This window comes from Erythrolamprus reginae, chromosome 1 (genome assembly GCF_031021105.1).
Source record: "Erythrolamprus reginae isolate rEryReg1 chromosome 1, rEryReg1.hap1, whole genome shotgun sequence".
Classification (NCBI taxonomy): Eukaryota; Metazoa; Chordata; class Lepidosauria; order Squamata; family Dipsadidae; genus Erythrolamprus; species Erythrolamprus reginae.
In genome coordinates this window covers 385,819,684-385,842,937 of record NC_091950.1, presented here as the reverse complement: position 1 = coordinate 385,842,937, position 23,254 = coordinate 385,819,684, and the positions used below count along the sequence as shown (strand labels likewise).

The window sequence follows — 23,254 nt, the reverse complement described above, 5'->3', positions numbered from 1 at the left end:
AGATACCTGTATTTGCACTGGTATCCTACTTTGCAATTTTGATTAGAGGGAATCATCGTAACAGGTGAAGTCTTGTCATGACACTCTGTTGTTCATGTCTGGTGCTTTGGCTGCTGTTATTTCATGAATGCCAGCACTGTTCTATAGAAATGTTTCTTCATTTAAGATTTAGGCCACAGTACAAAAAAGTTGTGGAATAGGAAGAAGAAATAAGAGGCTTGAAAAATGCTAGAGATTTGCTTGCTGTTTCTTTGGCATCAGTTCTGATTGCCAAGAAAGCAACCCGCTATTAAGTCTTAGATGTAATGTTTTTTTCTTTTTTTTAAACTGAGAGGCCTGCTGAAGAAACAGCAAGCAACAGTCCACTGCTATAGATAATGTGTTGCCCCAATTTTCATAGATAACTATAGTATTTTAGATTGCAGGTATAAATTTAAAAGGTTTTACCACCTTCTGCACTAGAAGTAGCATTAAGTATTAGTTCTGAGAGAGATTAAACAATAAACTTTGAGGGGAAAATGCAGGGAAAATTAAAAACAAGTCTCAAAAACTTTTGCAGGAAACACAGTGTAGTTTGGGACAGTCTACATTGTGCTATTCATTTAAAATGATCTTACATGATACCTCTGGCTGAAATTAAAATTACCCTATTATGTATAGACACTAACAGTATTGAAATACTTTTATTCTTGGCCAAATCTTGACCAGCCATCTTGTTTCTGAAGCCTAATTTTGCCTTTCAGGTATTGCCTCCCATCTTCTTACTATCAGCAACTCTTTGACCCCTTTTCCTCCTCTCGCAAGTTATAATAGCGGTCATACTGAATATATTTATGCCAAGCTAAAAGGAATAAAATGGGTTAAAGAATTTTCATTACCTACAAATGCATTGCTTTCCAAACATGTGTTGGCAGGCTTACCTGGAAGGTAAAACAACCTCAAGGTATATATGGAAATAGTGAACTTTTGACTGAATACAAAAGTTAATATTGAAACTATAGAAATGGCTGTTATAGGGGAGAGATTATTGTACCTTGAAATAAACTTGAATTGTCTTGCTGTTCTTTAAGAAACACACCAATTAATTCTTAGGAAGCACATTTTCTGAAGGTGTTACTGGATTTAATGTTAAGCCCCAGTCTTAACAATTGAAATGACAGAAAGTCCATAAACATCCAAGTTGCTAAACTTGGCTGTATATTTGGAAGCTGTAAACAGTCATTTAGGCCATGATTTTTGTTGACTGCTGATTTTCTCCCCTAAAGATAATTAATTTGGCTTCCCAAAACATTTTTTATTTGCTCCCCTCTGGTGTGATCATGACCAAACAGCAGGGCTTTAGAGTAGCAAAGAAAAAATTAGGAAAATGCATGGGAAAAACTAGTAAATGGATGATAGATTTGTTTTTGATCAGCATAATCTTAATAAAGTGTGAATGATGTCAGCTCAAATGAGAATCCTGAAAGTTGTTGTTAACTCCAGTATATTCACATATTTCACTTCTCCAATTTTCAGTATTATGGCCTGCAGATCTTGGAAAATGTGATAAAAACAAGGTGGAAGATCCTTCCCAGAAACCAGTGTGAAGGTAAAGACTTTTTCTGATTGATTGGTAACATAGTTCTTTAAAATGTAGATCTCATGTGGTTCTCCCCCCCCCCCCTACTCATTGTATAGTCTTTTCTAGTCTTGTATGATCTAACTAGCTACTCAATGCATTAGGTGACAGGAATCTTTCATAATATAATACCATATTAATAATGTTAATTGAAATAAAGCAGTTATGTACAGAGTTTATATTGTTGCTTCCGAGTTCCAATTTGTCTAAAAAACATAAGAGTTCAAATGAGTATTGTTACTCTATCTAATGTGAATATTCATACCTATTACTCCCCCATTTCCTAGTTGCCATTTGTATTTGTGATAAGCAAGATCTAGGTCTACTTCTAAAGTATGTGTGTGGTGACTTTTAAAGCAATGGTAATGATTGACTTCATTCTTTTCTCCTTCATCTGTCCTCAGTGGAACACTTGTTTATATCATACCATCCTATATTAAGACAACTGTTTAACACTGATTTGTAAAATTTGTAAAAGAAATATCAAGAATAGTTGCTTTAGAAATTACTGCTGTATTTTTTTTAAAGTCTTGATTAAAACTGAGTCACATATTTTCCAGTGCTTTGGAGAGACAAGCCAGCAATCCCTCCAAAACATCTAAGTTGTTTTGTTAAGACAGTGATTTTCAACCTTTTTTGAGCCGCGGCACATTTTTTACATTTACAAAATCCTGGGGCACACCACCAACCAAAATGACACAAAATGACACCCTAAGACACTCTCCTCTCTTTTTCCATCCCTGTCTCCTCCCCACCCGTGTGTGTGTGTGTGTGTGTGTGTGTGTGTGTACACACTCTTGAACCATTTCCAAAAACAGGTGAGGGCTGGGAGGGTTTTCTCTCTTATTCTTTGGGTGCTTTTTATCATATGCTTTAAATCAAGAGTCACTTCTCTCTCTTTTGTTTCTCTCTTTCCTCTCATTCTCTGTCTCAATCATTTTCTCATTTCTCTTTTTTCCTCCCCTTTTTGCTCATCTCTCTCTCTCTCTCTCCCTTCCTCTCCTTTTCTCTCTCTCTTGCTTTCTTTCTCTCTTGCTTTCTTTCTCTCTCACTCTTGCTTTCTCTCTTTCTCTCTTTTCTTTCTCTCTCTTGCTTTCTCTCTCTCCTCACTCTCTTTTTCTCTTTCTCTCTCTCTTGCTTTCTTTCTCTCGCTTTCTTTCTCTCTTGCTTTCTTTCTCTCTCTCTCTCTCAGCAAAAAGTTGCGAGACCGGAACCTGAGCTTCCTTCTTCGCGGCACACCTGACCATGTCTTGCGGCACACTAGTGTGGCACGGCACACTGGTTGAAAAACACTGTGTTAAGACACCATATCCCAATTCATGGGATATGGTAGAGTTGATATTTGCAGAATGTTTAAGTTAAGGGGTTATTGTTAAGCAGGACGTTCTTATATTGGTTGGTTATTAAATGAGTTAAATTCAGTGCTATATAAATAAACCTGCTTGCTGTCTTGCATATAATATCAATTTTTAGCATTTAGTCTGGCTTCTTGATTAATTGAAGTTAGAGCAGAAGGACTGGGGCTGATATAAATATCTACCGTACAGTGTTCTACTAGCTCCAGCAAGCTAGTGGAAGAGATACCAGAATGAATACACATTAGTTAATGTCCTTACATAAAGATGTAATCCAACTGATACAATAAATAGAAAATTGAGTTTATAGTATAGACCAGGGCTGTGAAACTCCCAGCCCATGGGCTGGATGCATCACATGCTGCCAACATCTATGCCTGGTTTAGTGAAGGGGGGAAAAGATCACATCACATAATGCCACTATGATCATATGAGTTTGAACCCCTGGTACAGACTAAGACAAGACATGTGCTGTAAACTGAAAGTGGACTTTTGTATGTGTTGTACATTTGTTTATGTAAATCCTTCATGTGAACATAATTATTACAGAAGTGATAAATAGAAGATAGAAGATCAGTTTGGTCTGGCAATTCTAGCTCCTAAGAAACTAAACATTCTGGGTTTGTCCTAGACATGAAAGATAGCTGAATTACTTTGAAGGCAGGAATACTAGGTATGTTTGCTGCCTTAAGTTATTTATAAAAGTAACAATGGCAGGACAAAAGCATTTTATGTTTAGAATAATACTAATGAAGATAGTATATACTTTTTAATGCAGAAGACTATCCAGGAAATTAAAGTTTGTTCTGTTTGGGGACAATTTATACAGTATGTTCATAGAAACATAGAAGACTGACGGCAGAAAAAGACCTCATGGTCCATCTAGTCTGCCCTTATACTATTTCCTGTGTTTTATCTTAGGATGGATATATGTTTATCCCAGGCATGTTTAAATTCAGTTACTGTGGATTTACCAACCACGTCTGCTGGAAGTTTGTTCCAAGGATCTACTACTCTTTCAGTGAAATAATATTTCCTCACATTGCTTTTGATCTTTCCCCCAACTAACTTCAGATTGTGTCCCCTTGTTCTTGTGTTCACTTTCCTATTAAAAACACTTCCCTCCTGAACCTTATTTAACCCTTTAACATATTTAAATGTTTCGATCATGTCCCCCCTTTTCCTTCTGTCCTCCAGACTATACAGATTGAGTTCATGAAGTCTTTCCTGATACGTTTTATGCTTAAGACCTTCCACCATTCTTGTAGCCCGTCTTTGGACCCGTTCAATTTTGTCAATATCTTTTTGTAGGTGAGGTCTCCAGAACTGAACACAGTATTCCAAATGTGGTCTCACCAGCGCTCTATATAAGGGGATCACAATCTCCCTCTTCCTGCTTGTTATACCTCTAGCTATGCAGCCAAGCATCCTACTTGCTTTTCCTACTGCCCGACCACACTGCTCACCCATTCAGAAATCACTACCCCTAAATCCTTCTCTTCAGAAGTTTTTGCTAACACAGAACTGCCAATGCAATACTCAGATTGAGGATTCCTTTTCCCCAAGTGCATTATTTTACATTTGGAAACATTAAACTGCAGTTTCCATTGCTTTGACCATTTATCTAGTAAAGCTAAATCATTTACCATATTACAGACCCCTCCAGGAATATCAATCCTATTGCACACTTTAGAGTCATCGGCAAATAGGCAAACCTTCCCTACCAAACCTTCCCCTATGTCACTCACAAACATATTAAAAAGAATAGGACCCAGAACAGACCCTTGTGGCACACCGCTTGTAACCTGTCTCTGCTCAGAATACTCGCCATTAACAATAACTCTCTGATGTCTATGCTTCAGCCAGCTTGAAATCCACTGAACTATCCAGGGATTAAGTCCAATCTTCACTAATTTATCTATCAGCTCTTTATGTGGAACCGTATCAAAGGCTTTGCTGAAGTCCAGATAGGCAATATCCACGGCACCACCTTGATCCAACACCTTTGTGACATAGTCAAACAAATCAATGAGATTAGTCTGACATGATTTGCCTACAGTAAAGCCATGCTGATTTGGGTCCAATAAGTTATTGTTTTTTAGGTACTGATTTATCCTCTTTTTGAGTAGAGTCTCCATCATTTTAACTATAACTGATGTCAAGCTAACTGGCCTGTAGTTACCAGCTTCTTCTCTGCTGCCCTTCTTGTGGATAGGCACAACACTGGCCATTCTCCAATCCTCAGGAACATCTTCTGTTAACAGGGATTGGTTAAACAAATCAGCCAGGGGAGTAGCAATGACAGATCTGAGTTCTTTAAGAACTCTGGGGTGGATGCCATCTGGACCCATTGCCTTATTTATCTTTAATCGTTCAAGTTCTTCTTAGACATCGCCTTCTAAGATCACTGGAGCTGAATCCGTACAGCTGGAAGCAATGCTATATCCCTCTATAGTATTATTTTGTAAGCTGTCTTTTGAGAAAACTGAACAGAAGTAGCTATTGAAATGGTCAGCTATCTCCTTATTCCCATCAATACATGTATTATTCCCGGTACTAAGCTTCGTGATGCTGCAGTTTTTCTTCTTCCTATCACTAATATATCTGAAGAAAGTTTTATCCCCCTTCTTTACAGATTTGGCAATTTCTTCCTCTTTTGAGGCTTTAGCAGCATGTATTATCTGTTTCGCCTCCTTCTGTCTCATTTTATACACCTCTCTATCAGCTATACTTCCAGATTCTTTATACCTCCTATAGGCAGCCTTTTTTTCATTGACTATTGCCCTTGCATCATTGCTAAACCATAGCGGTTTCTTCGTTCTTTTACCTTTAGTTTAGTATGTTCTTACTGTGTCCAATACTAACATCACCTTTATTTAACTTGGAATTTTAGATATATTTAAATATTTTCAAATTTTATCTACATAACCCTTGGGAAGAACTTAAATGCTAAAATTTTGCATCTTGTCAGAAAGATATGGGAATGTTTATTCAAAATGAAGTCATCTGGTCAGATGTCAAGTTTCTATAGAGACATAGAAACATGGCAGAAAAAAACCTCATGGTCCATCTAGTCTACCCTTACACTATTTCTTGTATTTTATCTTAAGATGGATATATGTTTATCCTAGGCATGTTTAAATTCAGGATTTACCAATCACGTCTGCTGGAAGTTTGTTCCAAGCATCTACTACTCTTTCAGTAAAATAATATTTTCTCATGTTGCTTCTGATCTTTCCCCCAACTAGACTCAGATTATGCCCCCTTGTTCTTGTGTTCACTTTCCTACTAAAAACACTCCTCTCCTGAACCTTATTTAACCCTTTATTTAACATATTTAAATGTTTCGATCCTGTCCCCCCATTTCCCTTCTGTCCTCCAGACTATACAGATTGAGTTCGTTAAGTCTTTCCTGATAAGTTTTATGTTTAAGATATTTCACAATTTTTTTAGGCCCGTCTTAGGACCCAATTTTATCAATATCCTTTTGTGGGTGAGGTCTCCAGAACTGAACACAGTATTCCAAATGTGGTCTCACCAGCACTCTATACAGCGGGATCACAATCTCCCTCTTCCTGCTTGTTATACCTCTAGCTATGCAGCCAAACATTCTACTTGCTTTCCCTACTGACTGACCGCACTGTTCACCCATTTTGAGACTGACAGAAATCACTACCCCTAAATCCTTCTCTTCTGAAGTTTTGCTAACACAGAACTGCCAATACAATACTCAGATTGAGGATTTCCTTTGCCCAAGTACATTATTTTATATTTGGAACCATTAAACTGCAGTTTCCATTGCTTTGACCACTTATCTAGTAAAGCTAAATCATTTGCCATATTACAGATGCCTCCAGAAATATCACCCCTATTGTACACTTTAGAGTCATTGGCAAATAGGCAAACCTTCCCCTATGTCACTCACAAACATATTAAAAAGAGTAGGACCGAGAACAGACCCTTGTGGCACACCACTTGTAACCAATATCTGCTCAGAATACTCACCATTAACAACAACCCTCTGATATCTATGCTTCAGCCAGCTGCAAATCCACTGAACTATCCAGGAATTAAGTCCAATCTTCACTAAATTATCAAACTTCAAATTTATTATTATAGTCATAGACCAAACAAATAAAAACACATCAAAGGTTGTAGGATAAAATGATAAATTACAGATAAAATCCATGATATCAATTATACATTGTCAATACTACTAAAACTACAATACATAAGCTGTGAGGTATATATTCAGTTTGATGCTATTAGGGAAAGGAATAAACAAGGTTGCCAATCTTCACTAAGTTATCTATCAGCTCTTTATATGGAACCATATCAAAGACTTTGCTGAAGTCCAGATAGGCAAAATCCACGGCACCACCTTCATCCAACACCTTTGTGACATAGTCAAAGAAATCAATGAGATTAATCTGACATGATTTGCCTTCAGTAAAGCCATGCTGGTTCGGGTCCAATAAGTTATTGGTTTTTAGGTGCTGATTTATCCTATTTTTGAGTATAACTGATGTCAAGCTAACTGGCCTGAAGTTACCTGCTTCTTCTCTACTGCTCTTCTTGTGGATAGGCACAACTGCCCTTGTGGATTGGCCATTCTCCAATCACCAGGAACATCTGTTAAAAGGGATTGGTTAAACAAATCAGTTGGGGGGGTAGCAATCACTGATCTGAATTCTTTAAGAACTCTGGGTGGATGCCATCTGGACCCATTGCTTTATTTATCTTTAATCGTTCAAGTTCTTCTAAGATATTGGCCTCTGAGATCACTGGAGCTGAATCCCTACAGCTTGAAGCAATGCTATATCCATCCTTAGTATTATATTGTAAGCTGTCTTCTGAGAAAACTGAACAGAAGTAGCTATTCAAATAGTCAGCAACCTCCTTATTCCCATCAATGTATGTATTATCCCCAGTACTAAGCTTCTATATACTTGAAAGGAGAATGGCCAAGATTTGGTCAACTAAAATTACTCATCCAAAGTCCTTGATTTTTACAGAAGGAATGATAAAGCCAGTGATGCATAGTCTTTACATGTAGGAAGTGAATAAGCCGCCCCGAGTCCTTTGGGATTGAGATAGATAGATAGATAGATAGATAGATAGATAGATAGATAGATAGATAGATAGATAGATAGATAGATAGATAGATAGATATCAAACCACTATATTCCAGTGCATAACTTTAAAGGAATATAATGCCGGGATTTAATGTGAAGGTTAAATCACTAGTGGTATTAGGATTGCCAGAGTTCAACCTGCATGTTCTATTATGTTTGCATTTTATTTACCAGATTTCCAAAATGTTGCTTTTAAATATCTAGTGGTAGTCCAAGGGAAATGAGAGGTAAAATGCATTAATTTTAAATTGATTGTGGACCACACCTCTCCCAACTATGTTTGTAAGAGAAAGGAGATGGGCATTGATTATATGACCACCATGTGATTTATGATTATGACAGACCTTTGCAGTCCAAACAGCAAAATGTGCTGTGTAGGAAGGAGAGATTTTGAGCTTTATATGTGAGTTGGAAATAATTCAGGTGAATTAGAGACAGTAAAAGGAGAAATGGGCTATAGGAGCCACTATCATTTATGTCATGCTTGTCTGAGTGTTGTTGCAAGACTTTATTATGAACTCTCTATAAAAGAGTCTCCTCTAGAGGAGATAGGCAACACATAAAGCTAATAAAGAAATAAATAAATAATATAATAGCAAAGAGTTGCATTTTCAGTATTTCTTTACTGTCATAATAGTACATTGCGCAGCATCTTTCAGATTTGCAGAGCTTTTCAGATTAAAAGGTTTGTTCCTTTGCTAGTTTCTATGGCCAACACACTTGAATTTGTGTTGTTTTGCTTCAATGAAATTCAGGCTATCCAGAACAGTTTGAATTTGCTTTGTTAAACTCTGACAAATTCCAGCTGGTTTAATTGAACTTTGAGAGTATAGCTGCAAATACTAGATTTTTTAAAATTTGTACTACACTCTTATATCTGCCATCAGCAAGTATCATCCAAATAGTTTTAGCATTATAAATATAATAGTAATTTATTAAAGTTGTATGCTGCCCAATTCCCAATCCCCAAGTATCTCACAACAACCAAGAAATTACAATAAAATCAATATGGATGATCTCTGGCAGGCCCGGGATAGCGGTTACTCTATCCTGGTCCTTCTTGACCTCTCAGTGGCATTAGATACCATTGACCATGGTATCCTATGACACTGAAGGGATTGGGAGTGGAAGGCACCATTTTTCTCCTATCTCTGGCTGATCGCAGTCGGTGTTAGTGGGAGGATCGATCCCTAGGCCCCTCTCTCTTATTCCATATCTACATGAAATCAGTGAGATCATCTGATGACATGGGGTGAGTTACCAACAGTACGCTGATGATACTCAGCTGTACATTTCCATCCCATGTCAGTTCAGTGAAGTGGTGGAAGTGATGTGCCGGTGTCTGGAAGCCGTGAGGGTCTGTATGGGAGTCAACAGGCTAAACTCAATCCTCACAAGACTGAATGGCTATGGGTCCTTCCTCCTAAGGACTACTCCATCTGTCTTTGGTACTGGGGAGGGAAGAGATTTCCCCCACAAATTGGGTTCGCAACTTGGGTGTCCTCCCAAGATCCACAGCTGAAACTAGAGCAACATCTCTCAGCTGTGGCTAGGGGAGCTTTTGCGCAAGTTCGTCTTGTCTACCAGTTGTGACCCTAACTAGACCAGGAGGCACTCCGCATGGTCACTCACATCCTAATCACCTCTCGCCTTGACTGTTGCAATGCACTCTACATGAGGCTTCCCTTGAAGAGCATTCAGAGACTTTAGCTGGTGCAAAATGCAGCAGCGCATTCAATAATGGGTATACCGAGATACTCCTGTATCACTCTTTATCACTGGCCGGGCCGCAGGAAAGGGCCTTCTCTGTGATGGCTCCAACCCTTTGGAATCCACTGCCTCCAGAGATCCATACTATTCCCACCCTACCAGTCTTCCAGAAAGCTGTTAAGACCTGGCTTTTCTGGCAGCCCTGGAATCAGGAATGACTGTGTGTATATAGGCTTTTTGGCTTTTTATGTATTTTATATCACTGTTGTTTTATTATTGTCATATTTTTATATTGTTTTAGTAATTGTGATTATTGTTAGCTGCCCAGAGTCCTGTTGGGAGTGGGCAGCATACAAATATCACTAATAAATAAATTAAATAAATGAAAAAATTGCAAGAGTGACAAATCCAATGGAATAAAGCAAGGGGTCTCACTCTCTTCTCCAGAGGACTAGGTCAGGGATCCCCAAACTTGGCATCTTTAAGACTTGACCTCAACTTCCAGAATTCTGGGAGTTGAAGTCCACAAGTCTTAAAGTTGTCAAGTTTAAAGACCTCTGGCCCTAGGTGAAGAGTCAGGGCGTCATTCTCTTTTGAATAACTCTGAAGACATTTCAGATTTTGGGAAACCTCACTCCAGAGGGCAAGCACTGTTACAGAGATGTATTTACAACCTCTTTTGACTCCAGGGCAGGCAGACTTTGCACAATTGAATTGGTTGGGTGGAAACATCAATACCTGTTTCGCCTCTCAGATCTCTTGTATTGCTTTAGAGTTTTGTGTTTGTTTATAACATCATTATTTAACTTCTTAGGTGTCTAAGATATTGGTTATCACCTTATAAAGTCCTACATAGCTTAGGACCCGATTATTTACAGGACTATCTTCTTCCTCATACTTCCCAGAAGCCGATTAGAGCCCACAAAGTTGGCCTCCACTGGGTCAGCCAAACAGTGCCGACTGGCAGGACCATGGGAGAGGGCCTTCTTTGTGGCAGCCCCATGGCTCTCTAACCAACTACCCCCGGAGATCCGCACCGCCCTCACCCTCCTGGCTTTCTGGAAAGCTTTAAAAACATGGCTTTGCCAGCAGGCTTGGGGCCATTGAGCTATAGCACTCTGCTCTGGCCCAGAATTAATGATTGTTTTTATTGGGATTTTAATTGTTGTAAATTTTTTATCATTGTACGCTATCCAGACTCCGTCAAGAGTTGGGTGGCCTATTAAACCTAATTACAGAAATGCAGAACATTAATAAATTCTGCCTTTTTTGTTTTTCCTTTTTCGTATCTAGGAATCTTCTGCCAAAAAAGGCAATGTTGCAGGTGTACTAATTTTTGTTGTGCTAATCAAATTAAAATTTTAAATATGTAATTGAGTAAATTAAGATGGCTAAACCATATGTTTGTGGTACCATGTTTTCCCGAATGTAAGACCCTGTCTTATATTTTTTGATCGCCGAAATATGGCTTTGACCTTATTATTGGGGGGGGGGGGTGTCTTATTTTGAGGGTAAAGGAGACAGGGCGGGGCACGAGATGCGTATCTTACCGGAATCTGGCAGCTCTCTGATGGCACTTGGTCGAACTGTGCAGGGAAACACTTTGTACAGTACAGAAAAACCTCACTTCGAGTTGTTAATTGCAAGAATATTTTCTGTTCTGTGCAGGGTGTTTTTCTGCACAGACCAGCTGAGAAACACCATGAAGCTGCCAGGCTCAGGTAACATGTGCATCTCACAGTGGGGCACAATTTGGAGGTGGCAGATTGGGCAGCCCACTGCCCTTCCTCTCTTAAAGTTTCCAGAGGTTCATTTCATTGCCTTTACTTTTCTTCCAAGAAATTGTGACAAGGAAAGGCTTTGTCTCCTCCTCCTTCCACCCTCACCTTCCATGCATTGATAATAATGTTTTTTCTCAAGGGTAATCAGAATATTGTTGGGGAAAAGTCCCGCCAGTGATTTAGAGATGGGAAAAGGGATTCCTCTCTGTTTGAGATGGCCAGCCAACCCTTTCCATTCGGCCACACTGCACTAGGCAAATTCACAATACCACCAACACACACACCCCGCCGCCTTTTGCAGGCCTGCCCACTCTCACTCCTTCTCAACCTACCACTGATCCTTTCCTTGTTAGATTCCCAAGAAGCTGAAGAAAAAGGCAGGTTTCCTTCCCAGAGGATTAAGCCGATAAAGGTACTTCCTCTCTCCGGCTTGCAAGGGCTCTGGCCACTTTGGGAATTCAGGCAAGCTTAATTCCTATGCCTTTGCACCCAAGGGGGAAGCAAAGCAGCCAGGTTACTTTCACTTCAGGCCAGTCCAACAGAGGCACCCGTTTAATTTAAATGCTGGGTGCAAAGCCCAAAGCGTAAGGTGGCGGAGGGTTTAGCGTGAGAGAGAGAGAGGTTCATCACCACACGTAGAATGGGAGCTGCAGTCAGAGGGTTGGGTCTTCAACTGCAGGAACTCCTTCACGAAGACAGAGCTGAGGATTTGTTTTGCCTGCTGAGGCCAAAGCAAAAGCACAAAAGCCAGCCTGGAACCTATGAATTTACCTGCATTTTCTTGATCTTTTTGGGCCTGGCGAGAGCGGAAATTGATTTTCCCCCCCGCCCCTTTGCCACAGGAAACTCAAAGCTCTTTTGGGGGAGCACAAAAGGAAGAAGTTAGAGTAAATTAAGAAACTTAAAGCGGCCAGCTGGGAGCAAGGTGGCAGCTGGCCTGCCTTTCATGTTGCTGCTGCAAAGAGTGGGTTGTGAGACGCGTTGCTAACCCTGCAGCTTATTTCATGCCCACTGCTTGCCACGACAAAATGAGAAGCAGGTCAGCAACAGGTCTCGTGCCCCACTCATTGCTGTGCATCGCAAGACACATTGCTGGCTAATTTTGCCACGTGTGGGGTGCGTGTGGTATGAACCAGTGGAAATGGCATGAACTGGCTGCGCGTGCATTTAAGTAGGGGGGGGGGCTTCGGCACATACTCTAAAAAGCCTGATTGGACTTATTATGGAGACATGCCTTATTTTCGGGAAAACACAGTAAGAGCATTAATCATGTAGAATATCCATTTAGGTGCTTTTAATGCATATGGTTTTATATTGAAAAAAAGCAGAAATTTTATTTTAGGTTTACTAAGGTTCATTAGCATAGCTACAGGCAATGTTCCCTCTAACTTTTTTTCGGTGTGGGCGGAAAAGTATAGTGTCTGAGCGGCAGTCCCTTTGGGACTGGGCGGCATAGAAGTATAAATAAATAAATAAGAAAAAAATGCCCTTCTTTTTTATTAAAAGAAATTAATAATAAAACAAAACCAAAATCTATTAGTATTATTACTATCTTCTCCTCTTTTTCCATCCCTGTCTCCTCCCCTCTTGTGTGTGTGTGTGTGAACGCTTGAACCATTTCCAATAACAGGTGAGCTATTGGAAATGGTCCAAGAGTTCACAGACACACACACACACACAAATGGCTGGGGGGTTTTTTCCTCTGTTATTTGGGTGCTTTTTACCATATGCTTTAACTCAAGAGTCATTTCTCTCTCTTTCCCCCTCTTGCTCTCTCTCTCTTTTTCTCACTTTCTCTCTCCCTCTCTTTCTATCTCTCTCTTTCTCTCTCTCTATTGCTTTCTTTCTCTATCACTCTTTCTTTCTTTCTCTTCTCTCTCTTGCTATCTCTCTCCCCCCCTTTCTCTCTCTCTCTCTCTGTGTCAGCGAGGGGGCTGCGAGAGCGCTTTCTCCGAGCGCTCCGGGAACGCCTGTCCTGCCTCTACTGTAGCCCCCTTGCTGAAAGTCCAGGACGAAAGCGCTCCCAGCGAGGGGGCTACGAGAGGGGCGGGGCAGGCATTCCTGAAGCGCGTGGAGAAAACCCTCTCGCAGCCCCCTAGCTGGGAGCACGGAAGAGAAGGAAAAGAAGCCGCAGCCACCGGCACTGGAGAAGTCGCGCCCCAAGGCAGGAGGCGGTGGAGGAGGAGAGGGGGCAGATCGGGTGGGCGGGGGGCAGCGCCGAGAGTCCAGGGGCGCGAGGGGGCCGGAGGCACTGTGGGGAGGCAGCGGCGCCCACGGCTCCCTTTCCTTTAACTGCCGGCGCCTCCCCGCCCCCGCAACCCCCCGCGGGCTGGCAGGGAGATGAGGAGCGCGCACCCATGGAAAAGGGTGCGCGGGGGGTATTTGGAGGCGCTCATGTGCGCACGCGCACAGCTTATGGGGAACGCTGGCTACAGGTAGTCCTCAACTGAAAACAGTTCATTTAGTCACCGTTGAAAGTTACAACAATTGAATAAAGTGACTTAGCACTGTTTTTCACATTTACGATAATTATAACATCCCAATTGTCACATAATTAAAATTCAGATGCTTGGCAACTGGTTTATATTTGTGACTGTTACAGTGTCCCAAGGTCACGTGATCAGCTTTTGTGACCTTCTGAAAAGCAAAGTCAATGGGGAATCCAGATTCACTTAATAACCATGTTACTAATTTAATAAATACCATGATTCACTTGACTGTGGCAAGAAAATTCATAAAGTGAGGCAAACTGACTTAACAAATGTTTCACTTAACATAAATTTTGGGCTCAATTGTAGTTGCAACTCAAGAACTACCTGCATTACTATAGTGGCTAATTGTTAAATAGTGGAGGGGGGTGTTCCAGTTACTAGATTTCTTGCTTGTGGCAAAATATGTTTCACTAAAATGCTTTTCATACTTCAAAGGGTTAGAATTGGAAAAATAAATTAAATGTAACTTAAGCAGTATTTTTACTAGTTGGTTGCCTCTAGCAATTATTAATTTGTACTTTTGGAAAGGATAATCATTAAGTTTCAAATTTCAGTGATTTACCAATGTAATGTCCTTTGGATTAATCGTACTGCCAAAGTCCAACTTCTAGATTTTTCTTTGTAAGTAAAATATTTCTATAGTATTATTTAAAACAAAAACTTGCTTTATCTATGTATTAAACCATTTCTATAAGAAACCATGAATAAACAAAAACAAATTTAGTTTTTGGTAAGTTTGGTAAGAAAATCTGTTATTTTGGTATATATCTTGATATTGACTGAATTCTTTATTAATGGGCATCTGTGTGTGTATGTGTGCAAATATACAGGGTTATTCAAAAAGAATGAACCAAGTTCATGATGAAATATTTTATTAAAGAAAAGTAATATGAAACTCCAGCCAAGTCATAAGTATTCTACTCACAATCAACTTTTATTTCCTGTCATACGAGTGTTCAAAATGGCCTTCACAACTTAGATAACTCCTCTTTCAAATGGTCACTGATTAATTAATGACGATACTTGAGAACTAAAGCAATGTGTCATTAAATTGGTTCATTCTTTTTTAATAAGCCTGTTTTCTATAATTAAAGCTAAATTTCATGAAATTCATGATTTTTGTTTTAAAAAATTTAAGGTGGGAGAACGTATATAGATGATGTCCATCTTCGTTGGCCATATATTAACTAGCAATAGGGATCTTTATTTATTTTGTCAATATCTCATGTTATGAGACTATATAATATTAAAACCTTTGTCATGACTTTTATCCTGGAGTGCATCAGGTCAACAAGTTTTAACCAAATTACTTCAAATAGGTAATTCAAAATATCATTTTTAGCAATAGCATTTTAGACTTATGTACCGCTTCACAATGCTTTACAGCCCTCTCTAAGCAGTTTACAGAGCGTAAGCATATTGCCCGCAGCAATCAGGGTCCTTTACGGGGAATCAGGATGAGGGGTGGATTCCCAACCCTCCAGCATTTACTAGATTCCCTCTGGCCATGTTCAGATCTCTTATTACACAAAGCCAAGGCGACTACTCGCTTAGAGGGATATACCCTGGCTGAAGTGCCTCTGAGGTGATAGAGCCCAGTCCTTCAGCTCTTCACGGATGTGATCCAAAAGCAGTGGGATCAGTCAGACTCCTTTCTTATCCCTAGTGGGAATGACAAAGCGATTTTATCACCTGCAGCCAAACCTCTCAGGCTCTCCTCTGACCAGAAGTCCAACTATCATCCCAGTGCCAAAGAAGCCCTCCATCAAGGAACTGAATGACTACAGACCAGTTGCTCTAACATCTGTAGTTATGAAAACCTTTGAAAGGCTAGTGATGTTTCACTTGAAAACCATCACGGATCCACTGTTAGACCCCCTGCAATTTGCATACCGAGCAAATAGATCAACAGATGATGCTGTTAATATGGCTCTACACTACATCCTTCAACATCTTGAATCTCCAATGACCTACGCTAGGGTCCTCTTTGTGGACTTCAGTTCAGCATTCAATACCATCGTACCGGACATTCTCTTAACCAAACTAAATCAGCTAGCGGTACCTGAACACACTTGTAAGTGGATCACAAGCTTCCTAACAGACAGGAAGCAGCAGGTGAAGCTAGGAAAAATCACATCAGATACATGTACAATTAGCACAGGTGCCCCCCAAGGTTGTGTACTCTCACCACTTCTCTTCTCTCTATACACTAATGACTGCATCTCAAACGATCCATCTGTTAAACTACTGAAGTTTGCATATGATACAACAGTGATCGGACTCATTCGAGACAATGATGAATCCACATACAGACAGGAAGTTGAACAACTATCCTTGTGGTGTGACCAGAACAATCTAGAACTGAACACACTCAAAACCGTAGAAATGGTGGTAGACTTTAAGAGAAACCCTTCCACCTCTCACAATACTAGACAACACAGTATCAACAGTAGAGGCCTTCAAATTTCTAGGTTCTATCATATCTCAAGACCTAAAATGGTCACCTAACATCAAAAACATCATCAAAAAAGCACAACAAAGAATGTTCTTTCTGCGCCAGCTCAGGAAGCTCAAACTGCCCAAGGAGCTGCTGATACAGTTCTACAGATGAATCATTGAGTCTGTCATCTGCACCTCTACATCCTGCAACCCAACAGGATCGACACAGACTTCAGAGGATAATCAGAACTGCAGAAAAAACAATTGCTGCCAACCTGCCTTCCATTGCGGACCTGTATACTGCACGAGTCAAAAAGAGGGCGGGGAAAATATTTACTGACCCCTCACATCCTGGACACAAATTGTTTCAACTCCTACCCTCAAAACGTCGCTACAGAGCACTGCACACCAAGACAACTAGACACAAGAACAGTTTTTTTCCGAACGCCATCACTCTACTAAACAAATAATTCCCTCAACACTGTCAGACTTTCTACTAAATCTGCACTTCTATTCTACTAGTTTTTCTAATCATTCCTTTCACCCATTTCCTCCCATGTATGACTAACTTGTTGCTTATATCCTAAGATTTTTATTAATATTGCTTCTTAATTGCTTATTTGACCCCTATGACAATCATTAAGTTTTGTACCACATGATTCTTGACAAATATATATTTTATTTTATGTACGCTGAGAGCATATGCACCAAGACAAATTCCTTGTGTGTCCAATCATACTTGGCCAATAAAAATTATATTCTATTCTATTCTATTCTAAGTAGATGGTCCATTCGCAGCACTGACTTCTTCATCTGCAATCCTATCGGGAGATACTGCAGACAATTTAAAAGCCAAGGACAAGAGGGCAGAGTTAAAAATGTAAAGGATCCATCATTGGTAGCCTGGACTATTAAAGTGGCCTTGGTCACCTCGTTCTTTAACTGGATCACCCTCATTTGGCTACAGCAGATGCAGGAAAGAGTGCCACAACAGGATACTAAGTTACACCAGGATATTAACAAACTGTTAGCTGCCACTCAATTTTCTGCAGATATCACCTTGAATGCAGCAAGGTTTGCCTCTGTGGCCCTTTTGTCTGCAGTGGCCATGCTATGGCTTTGCAACTAGCAACCTAATGGAAATTGGCTTCTGTCCCTTGTACAGGTAATAAACTGTTTGGGGAGGCTCTTTACCCAATACTGGTGGAGGACAAGAACAAAAGGAAAGTATTGCCATTCCTGTCTAGGAGAGTAGACTGGTGGTTGTCTTATATTTGCAGGCCAAATTTTTGCAGTTATGAACAGGATTTTCCACCACAACAGAGATATTTTCCCCAGTGGACTGACCATCAGTCAGATAGGTCTGGGTTTCATGACAAGCCCAGACAGCAGTTCCAGGGCAAACGCCCATTTCAGAAGTCGGAAGGGAGACCCTACCACAGGACCAAGTATCAGTCAGTTCAACCCTCCCATCGGGAGCCATCTGGCCCAGTTCACAGGCCAGTGGGAGGTGACCGCCACAGATTCTTGTGTCTGCAGCATGGTCAGGTCATGGTCATCCTCCCTACCTTTAGCACTTCATTTGTTGCCCTGCCTCCATGAATTAAGTGAGGAGAGATCTCATGGAGACTGCCATTCAACACCTGCTGGACATTCAGGTCATAAAGGTAGTACCCCAGGAACAAATGAAACAGGACTATTTTGAATTTGAAAAACTGAACAAATTTGTGATTTATACATGCTTCAAAATGTACACTCTCCAGTCCATACTGGAGGGCATAAGAGAAGGCAATTTTCTACCCTCATTAGATTTGACAGAGGCTTATCTTCACATTCCAATATTACCGGACCATTGGCAGTTCCTAAGGTTCTGCTACACAGGAAAGCATTTTCAATACAGGGTGTTGCTTTTCGGCTGGTGTCAGTGCCAAGAGCATTTACAAAAGGTCCTGGCAGCACTGGTAGCTCACCTGAGAGCCATGCCAATTCATATACAATCTGGATGACATGCTCATCCAAGCCAGCTCTCCAGAGATAACAGAAGAGTAACTTCAGATGACCATCCGGGTCCTTCAGGAGCATGGCTTCTCACTGAATGTAGAGAAGAGCCACTTGAGCCCTACCATGTGCGCACTGCATCTGGGAGCAGTGATCGACCCCAGGTTATGTCAGTTTTTTCTGTCACAGGATCATCAAAATAGTAGTGTGGAGCTGGTGAAAAGAATAAGGAGGGAAAACTACATTTTGATAGCCCTCCTGGTCCAACTGTTAGGGAGGATTATATCATATCGTCCTCTGGACTCGGCTTTACACAATGCCACTACAGTGGTTCCTGTTGCCATTCCAATACCTGGGTGCCAGCAACTCAGAGACATGCGAGTTACCCCAGCAATCCTAGCATTATTCCGGTGGTGGAAGTTGTTGGCCCTCACCAAGAGCTGTAGCTTCAAAGAGGTCAATAATCTCATGATCACATCAGATGTCAGCCTCTTCGACCGGGGTGGTCATTTTCAGACACACATGGTCCAGGATTGTTGGTTCCAGAGAGACTTGCTCAACAACATAAATTGGCTGAAACGCCACACAATCCATCTGTCCCTTCGACAGTTTCAGCCACTGATCCATAGTCATCATGTGTTGATTTTCACAGACAATGTGGCCGGCAAGACCCACATACAAGGGGGACCCACTCTAGGGCCCTCATAGGCAAGGCACACTGTTTGGGTCTTTGGATGGAAAAACACCTCAGCTCCCTCAAGGCGGAGCATATCTCCGGGGCTTCAAATACACAGGCAGACTGGCTAAGCCAGACCACAATAGACAATACCGAATGGCAGTTACATCTGGAGCTGTTCAGAGAACTATCCAAGAGGCTCAGCCATGATAGCAGACCTGTTTGCTTCCACAAGGATCATCAAATTACCAAGGTTTTTCACCAGGTTCACAATACCGGGGCGGAAGGTACCAATGCTCTTCAGGGCCCATGGCCAAGCAGTCAGCTGTATGCAATCGCCTCATTCTAAGGGAGATTCAGAAGGTATTGAACGAGAAGGCAGAAGTCTTAACTTGTCGCTGGCTCAGGCTCCCATGGTTCATGGACCTCTTGAACCTAAGTATCACAACTTTGGAGGATTCCTCAGGAGAGAATCTCCCTTTGTCAGGAGAGTTTGAGCCACCTGGAGCCCCAGTGGCTTCAACTGACTGACTGGCATTTGAAAGGGACCCCCTAAAGCGCAAAAATCTTTCCTCCAAGGTGATACAGAAAATCCAGACCTCCTGATAGCCTTCCATGGATAGAATTTATAATTCTACTTGGACTTCTATTACCAAATGATGTTCCTGAGGGCAGATCTCTCCCCGTTCGGCATCCATATCACCGATCCTGTACTTTCGCCATGAGAGACCAGTAATCCAGGAAATGACAGCATAGAGTATACATTTGCTATACAGAGTATGTATTTGAACTCTGGGTAAAAAAAATTATTATTTTAGAGATGAGTCTTGCAAATTTCCCAGAAAATTCCCCCCTACTACTCTGCATGGAGTTAACAATACACGGTAGTTTGTTGCAAATGCTAAAGGATTACCCTTTTCTTAAAAGAAACAGAAATCAGACACCTAAGCCAAGTAAACCAAAATAATACTTTTGGCAATTCGATCAACTCATGGGTTTTGAGCTCAGCTTTTAATATAGTGTGCATTTGTCGAAATGTAGACCTACTAGTAAACAAGAAACTAGGAACACTTTATACATCCTTAGCAGAAAAAAAGGGGGTGGTGGCAATATATGTGAAAGAAACAATTAATTCAAAAGAAATATATAAGGATAAGGAAGGTAGAATTTTAATAACAGAGTTAGAAAAGAATCAGAAATCGCTAATTTTAATAGTAATATATGCACCGAATGAGAATCAATTAGAATTCTATAAAAAATTACATGAAAAAATTATTGAATTAGATTTAGAAAACATAATTCTACTTGGAGATTTTAATGCAGTAGCAGATAAGAAATTAGATTATAAAGGGAATAGAAATATTTAAAAAAAGAAAAACCTCCACAAAACTTTTTGGGATATAGTTAAGGAGCTAAATTTGAAAGACACTTGGAGAGAAAAACATGATAAACACAAACAATATACATATTATTCAAATCCACACCAGAGTTGGTCGCGCATAGACATGGTTTGGGCAACACCGCAGATAAATAATGAAATTGCAAAAATTGAAATAGAAGCAAATACTTGGGCAGATCACAACCCAATATCATTAATTTGCAGAAAGGAAAATAACAAAAAACAAATAAAATGGATTATGGATAGAAAAATGGAAACACTGCTAATTAAAATAAGAAAAAAATGAAGACATAAAAGGCCTAAAAATAAGAAAAGAAATTTATAAAGTCCAGGCCTTCGCAGATGATTTGGTATTCATAATTGAAGAACCATTGATAACCGCACCAAAATTGATTAAACAAATTGAGGACTTTGGTGAAGCAGCAGGACTCAAAATAAACAAACAAAATCTGAAAATTATTACTAAAAATTGCACAAAAAACCAAATAAAGCATTTGGAACAAATTACCAATATGCAAGTAGTCAAAAAAGTGAAATATTTAGGAATATGGCTTACAGCCAAAACGACGACATTAAAAGAAGACAATTACACAAGCTTAATAAACCAAATTAAAGTAGATCTAAAAAATTGGCAAAATCTACAACTTTCATTAATAGGTAGAATTAATTCGATCAAAATGAGTGTCCTGCCCAAGCTCCTTTTCCTTTTTCAGACAATTCCAATAAATCCAGGTAAAATTTTTTTAAAGAATTAGATAAAGTAATATTAAGGTATATATGGTTAGGTAAAAAAATCAATCAAATTAAAGGCACTGCAAGATGTGAAGGAAAGAGGAGGTTTAGGTCTACCAAATTTTAAATTATATTACTACGCAACATTATTGGTATGGATCAAAGAGTGGATCACATTAGAAAATAAACGTATACAGTAGTACCTCGACATACGAGCTGCTCCACATGCGAGTATTCCAAGATACGAGCCGCGACGAGAGCGAAATTTCTGTTCGACACCCGAGCTCAAATTCGGGATACGAGCCGAACTTCCGCTCTAGTTGGCTTCTGATTATCTCGGCGGGAAAAAAAAGTCTCATCTCGGTGGTGTCAGTGTTTAGAGCGAGTGTGCATCATGGGTCCCAAAAAAGTGTCCGGTAGTGGAAAGGCCACTGAGAAGAAGAAGATGATGATGATATCCTTAGAAACGAAGCAGGAGATAATTAATTTGCACGATAAAGGGACTCGTGTTATTGAACTTGCGAGGATGTTCAAACGCAGTACGTCCACCATTTGTACGATCCTGAAGCAGAAGGACATCCTTAAAGGTGTTAAAGCAGCAAAAGGTGCGACGATAGTTTCCCAACTTAGGACATCTGTTCATGAAGAGATGGAGAGGTTATTGTTAATTTGGATAAAAGAAAAGGAGCTGGCAGGAGATACAATAACAGAGTCGATCATCCGCGAGAAGGCTCGTGCGATATTCTCCGACCTAAAGAAAAATGAACCATCCTCGTCGTGGTTTGACAAGTTCAGAAAAAGAAGTGGCATTCACTCGGTAGTTAGGCATGGGGAGGCAACGAGTGCAGACATCAAGGCAGCGGAGGAGTTAGTTATGCGTTTTGCTAGCCTGGTTGAAAAAGAAGGCTATGTCTCGCAACAGATATTTAACTGTGATGAGACTGGGCTGTTTTGGAAGAAAATGCCCCGTAGGACTTTCATTACTGCCGAGGAAAAGCGCATGCCAGGACATAAGCCCATGAAGGACCGTCTAACCCTTGCATTGTGTGCAAATGTGTCGGGTGACTGTAAAGTAAAGCCACTTCTCGTGTACCATTCTGAGAATCCTCGCGCGTTCAAGACGCACAAAATCCTAAAGGAAAAACTCCATGTCATGTGGCGCTCCAATGCAAGGGCAATGCAAAGACAGTTCTTCGTGGACTGGCTAAATCTTGTTTTTGGTCCTACAGTGAAGAAATATCTTTTGAGTAATAAACTCCCCCTACATGCCTTACTGCTGCTCGACAATGCTCCAGGCCACCCACCCGCTCTTCAAGAGGACATCCTTCAAGAATTTCAGTTTGTAAAGGTTTTCTTCCTCCCACCCAACACGACTTCAATCCTGCAACCAATGGATCAGCAGGTCATAGCTAACTTCAAGAGGCTGTACACGAAGCATCTGTTGCGCCAATGTTTTGATGTAACAGAGAACACCAACTTGACACTGCGTGAGTTTTGGAAGGATCATTTTAATATCGTTTCTTGCCTTAGCATTATTGACCTTGCTTGGCAAGAAGTGTCAAGGCGAAACTTGAACTCGGCGTGGAAGAAGTTGTGGCCTGCTGCTGTTGCACCAAGGGACTCTGCTGAGCCCGAGGGCGAGACCGAGGACGTCACCGAGACTGACACCCCGTTGGAGGAGATTGTGTCACTCGGTAAGTGTATGGGTCTGGAGGTAGACGAGGGTGAAATCAATGAGCTTGTCGAAGAGCATGAAGAACCACTCCCTACAGAGGACCTGAAGGCGCTCCATGTGATGCAACAGACGGAGATGACCCAAGAGATGAGCAGTAGTGAGGAAGAGGTACAGGAGCCGCAGGAAGTCATTCCTACCAGTGAAATAAAAGCGATGCTAGCACAGTGGGAGAACGTTGTTGGTT

General features: G+C 40.6%; 1 protein-coding gene across 9 annotated transcripts in view; it reads left to right on the top strand.

The window, feature by feature from the left end:
* XPO1 (exportin 1) overlaps nucleotides 1-23,254 on the top strand; it is a 79,453-nt gene that overhangs the window by 10,250 nt on the left and 45,949 nt on the right. For all 9 annotated transcript variants that reach the window (XM_070734815.1, XM_070734809.1, XM_070734813.1 and 6 more), the window contains one exon: nucleotides 1,516-1,588. In XM_070734815.1, the coding sequence (XP_070590916.1) occupies nucleotides 1,516-1,588 (73 nt within the window). The remainder of the gene's footprint in view (nucleotides 1-1,515; nucleotides 1,589-23,254) is intronic.